General features: G+C 40.1%; 1 protein-coding gene across 1 annotated transcript; it reads right to left on the bottom strand.

Moving 5' to 3' along the window:
- Positions 1-3,977: 3,977 nt before the first annotated feature.
- On the bottom strand, positions 3,978-7,453 carry LOC120092889 (protein STABILIZED1). Its single transcript, XM_039051133.1, has one exon. The coding sequence runs from the start codon at positions 7,281-7,283 to the stop codon at positions 4,212-4,214; it is 3,072 nt and encodes a 1,023-aa protein (XP_038907061.1). The 5' UTR covers positions 7,284-7,453; the 3' UTR covers positions 3,978-4,211.
- Between the last annotated feature and the right edge of the window lie 653 nt (positions 7,454-8,106).

The raw sequence follows: 8,106 nt of genomic DNA, 5'->3' as shown, positions 1-8,106 counted from the left end.
ATGCTGTCGATTGGTTTCGATGGGCTCATAATCGGAGACCATCCGAACATGGGAAGACTTGAAGCAACGGATGTTCAATCGATTCCATCCCATGCAAAAAGATACTCTCCTTTCACGTCTTTTACGAATTAAGCAAGAAGGTTCGTATGAGGACTATTGGAAGAAGTTTGAGACCTACGCGGCCCCAATTCCTGCTACGACGGAGGAAGTGTTGGAGTATACATTCTTAAACGAGTTAACACCGACAATCAAAGTATAGGTGGTTAGCCGGCCTCCAGTGGATCTAGACGCTTGCATGAGAGAGGCCCAAGTCGTGAGTGATCGAAATGTGGTGTTGCAACTTACGTACGAGAGATTGGGCCCAAGCCCATTGGTGGCCCAGAAGGATCCACTAGAATTATCCTTAGGAGGTCTTCCTCCACTAGTAGGTTTTTTTGGAAAACTTCATTTATTCTGGTGTGGATGGCAGGCAAGCCTATATTTCTTGGTTTCCGACTGTGGTTAATGGGCCCAAAGCCTCGGGAAAATCTACAAACAAAGCAACCCTCGAAAGTGTATTACTACCGGATAAAAGTGGAACACCAAAGAAGGAGGGGATGTAGCGTAGGTCGAAGGACTCGGAAGTGAAGGAAAAAAGGGAGAATGGTCTGTGTTTCCATTGTGATGAGAAGCATTTTCCCGACTATCGCTATCAGTTGAAGGAGAAACGAGAACTTGATCTGCTGATTTACCAGGAAGACGAAGAGTTCGAGGGATCCGGCTAAGGTTGAAGCACTCGAGTCAGAGGTAAAAGAGTTGGAAGTTGCACACAACGTGGAAATTTCGTTGCGATCCATCTTGGGGCTAACCGCTAAGGGAACCATGAAGCTGAAGGGACTGGTCACCGGGAGGGAGGTAGTGGTCATGATCGATTGCAGAGCGACCCACAACTTTATACATCAGAAGCTAGTGGAAAAGTTAAGTTTGTCGCTGACAGATATCTTGAACTACGAAGTAGTCCTAGGAAATGATGATGCTATCAGAGGAAATGGAGTATGTAAGTCAGTAGCGGTGGTGCTCCTGGAATGGAACATAACTGAAGATTTTTTACCCTTAGAACTGGGACGAGTAGATGTGATTTCTGGGAATGATTCGACTTTTGCAATATGGGGTACATGGAGGTTCATTGGCAAAGCCTAACGATGACGTTCACATCAGGAAAACAAAAAATTGTATTGAAGGGGGATCCGACTTTATACACCTCAGATGTATCTCTTAAAGCTCTTACGCATTCTTAGGAAGAAGGGGATTTGGGATTCTTGGTAGAGTTCCAACACTTGGAACCAGAGCCACTAGAGGAAAAAGGCAAGGAAACAGTCGAGAAGGTGAGACAGAGATACCCCTTGTGTACAGGATTTGCTGGAAGAGTTCCAAGAGATATTTGAGAATCCTGATCAAGGGGAACCACCGTTGAACGTTCGGCCGTATATGTATAGCCATGCTAAAAAAGACGAGATAGAGAAACTGGTCCCATAAATGTTGAGCGTTGGGATCATTCAGCCAAGTCACGGAGTCCATATTCAAGTCCTGTGTTGTCAGTGAAAAAAAATGGGGGTTGGTGTTTTTACGTTGACAATCAAGCGACATTAGTGGATAAGTTCCCTATTCCAATGTTGAGTAGTTGATCGATGAATTAGACGGCTCGATGATATTTTTCAAATTAAAACTCAAGTCGGGATACCACCAAATTAGAATGTCTGGACCAGACGTGAAGAAAACAGCCTTTAGGACACATAAGGGACACTATGAATTCTTGGTTATGCAGCCACATTTCAATCACTGATGAACCAGATTTTCAAACCGCTTTTGCGAATGTGTGTTGGTTTTTATTTTTGTTTTTTTTTATTTTTTATGATATATTAGTTTATAGCCCAAATAAGGATACTCATGTTAAGCATCTAGGAAAGGTTATGAATGTTTTGCAAGATCACCAACTGTATGCCAATCGGATGAAATGTCTATTCGACCAACAAAGAATTCAGTACTTGGGGCATTGGGTGTCGGCAGAAAGAGTGGAAGCAGATGGAGATAAAATTCAAGCTATGGTGTAGTGGCCAATTCCCAAAAATGTGACAAAGCTACGAGGGTTTCTAGGACCCATGGGATACTACCGATGGTTTGTGAAGGATTATGGCAAGGTGGCAACTCCGTTGACCAAATTACTGCGAAAAGAGGCTTTCCAATGGTCCGATGAAGCTACCACAGCTTTCAATGCCCTTAAGCAGGCCATGGTAACTCTCCCTGTGCTAGCACTCCCAAATTCTGAATTGCCTTTTGTTATAGAGACTGACCCATCAAGGACTGGATTGGGAGCGGTGCTGATGCATGATCAGTGACCAACCACAACACCTATCTCATTCAATATTAATTCTCATAACTAAACCTACAGAATGCTAACCACATTATGCAACCATACAAACATCATTATTCACTAACATCTGTAATTTATAAATCAATTCAGTCACAAACATAATCGAACTTAACATACAAGTAAACAATAAGAGGCCCCACATACCACAAACAAGGATTAGTTCTTGAACCAACTGCTCCTAGAATTGAATAAAAGCAACCTGAAAGTCAGAAGTAGATCGAAATTAAGCCAAGTTAATTTAAACGACCTTAAGTAACTCAGATAGGCAAGCTTAATTGGCATAGAAAAACAGGGCACAAACTTATGTGGAAATAAGCTATCTACAAGGAGACGCACACAGATGGAAATAAATCCTAAGGCAAAGACTTAATTAAATTAATATATTTCAAGATGTGCTCCAACAGCAAATGAGAGAACAATTTCATTGAAAATACCTCAACCAAGTAATTGACCATTGCCCCCAGCATTATTTGAGGCTCTAGGGAGACCATGTCCTGATCTGGTGATCTCAATGGTCTAGTTGAGATGGATGGCATACTGAGAAAGTATCCACTAGAGACTTAATCTATCTAAAACACGAACCCAACTAACATTCACTAGATATACAAAGAAATGAGAAGTTCGAACTCTGTACTATGATCCATTCCTATCCCCAGACAGAGTTTAGGTGATAGCCTACATAAGTGGCAACTTCAAACTATGTTCAAGATTTCACCCAATTTCAAGCATGTGAGTAACTCTCGATAGCAATATACAATATGATAAAAATACTAAAGCACAATCTTGAAGGATTGCCAGTTTATTTTGTAATATGAATTTTAGGCAAGTTCAAATTCAGTTGGCAAGATGAAACTTAGAAACCGCCGACAGAACCAATTTTTTCCTTCTTCAGAAATTTTGGTGAAATTTGTGGTGTGGTCGAGGAGTAGGAGTTTGAGGTCTTTTGCCAAACATCTAAAAACGTTTTAACACATTAATGTCCCATGCTTCACTAAAATCAGAAGATTTTTAAATGGAACATATGGAAGAGTAAATTGCTTCCAACTATGAAGCACATTTGCCAATTAAGAGATTAGGCCAACTAGAAAACAAGAATACTCCTAACCATTTTATCTAAAATCATAGCATCAACTTATAAAGAACAAAGGCTTCTATCCTTATTAAAAAATAAATAAAAATAATAATAGACCAACAATAAATAAAGTCTTACTTACGACATCGAAACCTAAATTACTTCACAAAGGGTAACCATCACATGTCATTTCTCCAAAGATTTTAACCAAAAAAAGGAATGAGACTGGACTTTAAACCCTCAAGCCCATCTTCTTTCTTATCCTCCTACAACTCAAATCTTATGTTTAATTGTGCATTTCATGTCGGTAGAGCGCTTTTAAGCACTAACGTTTTCATTAACCACAATACAACATATCATCAACAAATCAAACACAACGCAATGACATCAAAAGTTAAAAAGAAAAAAGAAAAAAAGAAAAAAAAGATATGATCATTTATATACCTTTCGCCTTGGTGCATTAGAATATACTAGTAACAGTTAGGACAGCGATCATTGCAGAGGTAGAAATCTTGATTGATTAGTGAAATAATTACAAGAAGTTCTCAAAACAGATGGCTGTGAAGAGTTAACCACGTGTAGAAAGAATCAGATAACCAAACAACAATCTACAATAAGCCAGAAATTTCAGTCATTGATCATATAGTTTGACAACAGAACTCAGCCTCTTCTTACAAATCGTACATGCCTTCAACTGCCACAGGCTCAAACATCTAAACTATGTAAAAACTAATTTTTGCTATTTTCAGCAGCGCCGTCCTCCTTACCTAATGCAACAACTACTTTTTTCAAGATTGATTCAGTTGGCTGATGGGAGTTCTCCACAGCCTTTGAAATTGTTTGCCATTTCTCACCATGTTTGGGTTCTGCAGCAATACATCTCTTCAGTACGTCTTTCTGATTCTCATCAACACCATGCTGAAGTTCGAATTTGTAGTATAAAGCCCAAAAATCACCAACATCTGGAGCTAGAGTTACTGCCCTGTTCAACCAAGTTCTAGCTTTGTCAACCTTCCTGTCATGCCAAAACAACTTGGCCACAGCAGCAATAACATGAGGATCATGATCACATTTTTTAAGTGCATCCATGCTCTTGGTTTTACGTTGTGGACGCGGTACCATCTCTATTGAGGCTGCCCACAATATGCCACTATTTGGACATTCTTGCAGTGCCTTGGCCATCAAAATATCAGCTTCTTTTTTATTGCCATGCCTCAATTCAGCTCGCACTGCAGAAAGCCAAAGTTCAGGGTTTTGAGGGTTCTTCTTTCTGGCCATGGTCAAAACTGCTCGAGCCTTGCTCAATCCATTCATTTTCTCTTCCAGGTGAGCAAGAGAAAGCCATAGCGGTATGCAACTAGGACAGTGCTTCAAACCAGAGTCATAAGCTTCCTTGGCCTTCTCTAGGTGCATAAGACGTTCCTCTAACTGCCCAAGCATTAACCATAGTTTAAAGAAAGATGGAAAACGTTTAAGCCCTTCAACTAATAACTTGCTCTCTTCCTCAGCATTGCCCAATTCTCTCTCGACAATGGCAGATTTCATCCAAACTCGTTCCGTACCTCCTCTTTCCCTAGCTTTAGCTAGAATCATTCTAGCTCTTTCAGGTTCATGATTCTCAAATTCAAGCTTGAATGCTGCAAGCCAAATCTCCTCAGAATTGGGAATGGCTGAATAGGCTTCTTGAAGAATTATTCTAGCATTATTGACATCCCCAGCAAGCCACTTCTCTTTGGCACCCATAAGCCACAACACTTCAGCCTGTGGCCGGTAAGTGACGGCCTTGCGAAGTAAAGCATCGACAGATGCCCTGGTACCATGGCTCTTTTCAAGTTGTGCTGCTTTAAGCCATATACTCTTCTTAGTCAAGAAGACAGTAAGTGCATGTGCATAAATTGCTCTTGCTGTTTCAATTGAACCCCTCTTCTTACACTCTTCAGCATCAGCAACCCAGGTTCTCTTCCTATCTTCTTCCTCAACCCCAACCCCTATAGTATTATGAATGATGGCTTGACAAGTAGCAACAGACCCTGCACGTTCTGCAGCCTCAGCCTCCTTCATCCAAGCTTCTCTATCAATCACCACGCCTACTCTCTGTAAAGCTCTTATACCCTTCTCTATAATTTTTCCTACCATGGCAGTATTCCCATTGGCTTCTTCCAACTTGGCGGCTGTTATCCATATAGCCGGCTCTTTTGGCAGCTTTTCCCTTGCGCTATTAAGAACCTTTTTTGCACGATCATAAGTTTCCAGCCTCGCCAATGCAAGCCACAATTCAACATGTAGAGGACAACATTCAACAGCCCTATGAAGCAAAAGTCTGGCATCCTCTTCATTTGCCAACTCCACAACTGCCTTCCACAACCTAACAGAATCAGGAATATGTTCCAAACCTTTCCTCAGAACCCGACTCTTATTTGCAGTATCATGCTCCAATTTTGCAGCCTGCAACCATAATTTCACTGAATTTGGTATTGACTTTGCCCCTCTGGCAATCACTGCCTTCGCCTCATCTGGGCTAGCCAGCCTACAAGCCTCCAACCAGACATCTTCATTCTTGGGACACTCTTCACATCCTTTCTGAATCAATTGCCTCGCTGCTTGAATCTTCCCTGCCACCTCCTCTAACCTAGCAGCTGCAATCCAACCAGGGGGATGCTTTGGATTTGTTTGAGTAACACTCTTCAGTAACAACCTTGCCTTTTTTATATCAGAAATCTCTGCATCACTGGTTATCTTCATACTCTTCAAATCAGTTAGATACCCTTTTGGGTCTACAACAGTCAGTCCTGAAACAGAATCGGATAACCTATCCAACTTCAACGACAAAACTGTACCTCTACCTTCCCCGACGGCAGTCAAATCGGTAACTGGAGTTTGAGCCCACGGCGTCTCGGTCCCACCAGCTGCTCTACTCTTTGGATCCAACGCTGTCACATGTTCTTGCTCTTGCCTGGCCTTTTCAAGTAAGGTATCTGGAACAGGTACAAAGCTTTCAAATCTCTTCTTCTTGTTCCTCAATGAATAATCCCCAATTTCCGGAATGCTTTCCCACTCTTGCGCCGAAAGAGTATACAATTTACGCTTTAGGTCTGCAAATTGCTCGGTGATTTTCGGATTCGAAGCTCGGTACTTCTCAATCTCCTCCTTCAATCTAGCCTCCCTCCTATCCTTTCTTCTCGAATCCATCCGCTTATCGATTGCCTCCCATACGGCATCAGCCTCCTTATCGTCCTCATCGTATTCAGCCGATGCGAACAACCCCACATCGTTGCCTTCGAATTCATCAAACTTCTGATTCTCATCATATCCTTTGTCCTCGCCTTCATCTTCTTCCTCTTCCTCCCCGCCTTTTCCACGCCCTCTGCCAGGTGGAGCGGCAGCCGCACCACCAATAGTCGTCGCCGACCTATCAGGAAGGTCTGGAGCAGCCCGAGCAGGACCGATATCAGACCGAGTAGTGAATCCAGTGGCACCACGTCCCAATCCAGCAACATAATTGGGAGGAGGCTTAGAGTTCAAGAAATCCAATCTGGGTTTGGGGATAGTCGGAGCTTGCATACCTCCGTATAAGGGAACGTGAAGGGTTAGGGTTGAATTGGGTAGGATTCGGACATGGGAAAGAAGTGTAGAATCATTGAAATGGGATAATTGAAAGCTCTGGGATAAGAACAAACGCTGAAAGGAGACGGGTATGTGGGAAACCTCTTCGATTGCACACTTCAGGTTGAAGATGGAAGTAGTGGCAGGGTTTAGGTTGAGGAATAGGGTTTTCTGGTTTGGGATCGAAAGGAACACCATGAGTGATCGGAGAGATTGAACTTACAACGAATCGCTTGAGGAAGACGATGGATGGATTTGTGTTCTGTCTCTGAGTTGTGGACCTTCGCGAATGGTCGGAAGTTCGTCGAAGTTCTTATTTTGCTCTTCGATGAGCAACTCGCTTGTGATCGATTTTTTTAAAAAATCTATCTTCATTTGTTCTTTTTAATTTAATGATAAATTATAAATGTAATTTTATATTAAAATCATTAAAAAATTAATTTATAATTCATGAAAATTCTCTCTCTAATATTTGATTCTAAAATTTGTCATTAAAAGAAATTATCTCATTCACATAGATTTCAAAAAAATTATCATAGCCATTTTATTGATTTAAAATTTAGTTATATAATATTTGATACTGATATTTGATTTAAGATCCAAATTTCAATCATTAAAAAACAAAAATTATACCTAAATTAAATTGATTTAAAATTGGGTTATCTCTAATAATTTATTCAATATTTCATTTTCACATGAATCTTAGTTTCAAATTATATTTTATTGATTTGAAATCTAAGTTTTCTCTATAATAAATTCAACCGTATCTTCCATCATATATATATATATATACATATATATATTTTTAATTTTGTTAACCCACACTTCCCAAGTTTAATTACAAAAATTCTTACAAAATATAGTAAATTAAAAAACAAAAATTATACATAAATTAAATTGGTTTAAAATTGGGTTATCTCTAATAATTTATTCCATATTTCATTTTTACATAAATTTTAGTTTCAAATTGTATTTTATTGATTTGAAATCTAAGTTTTCTCTATAATAAATTCAACCGTAT

The sequence above is a fragment of the Benincasa hispida genome, chromosome 12, assembly GCF_009727055.1.
Source record: "Benincasa hispida cultivar B227 chromosome 12, ASM972705v1, whole genome shotgun sequence".
NCBI lineage: Eukaryota > Viridiplantae > Streptophyta > Magnoliopsida > Cucurbitales > Cucurbitaceae > Benincasa > Benincasa hispida.
This window is presented reverse-complemented; position numbering and strand designations above follow the sequence as displayed.

Bases quoted from the DNA above. Each gene is read 5' to 3' on its own strand.
- LOC120092889 (XM_039051133.1), bottom strand. From the start codon at position 7,283: ATGGTGTTCCTTTCGATCCCAAACCAGAAAACCCTATTCCTCAACCTA.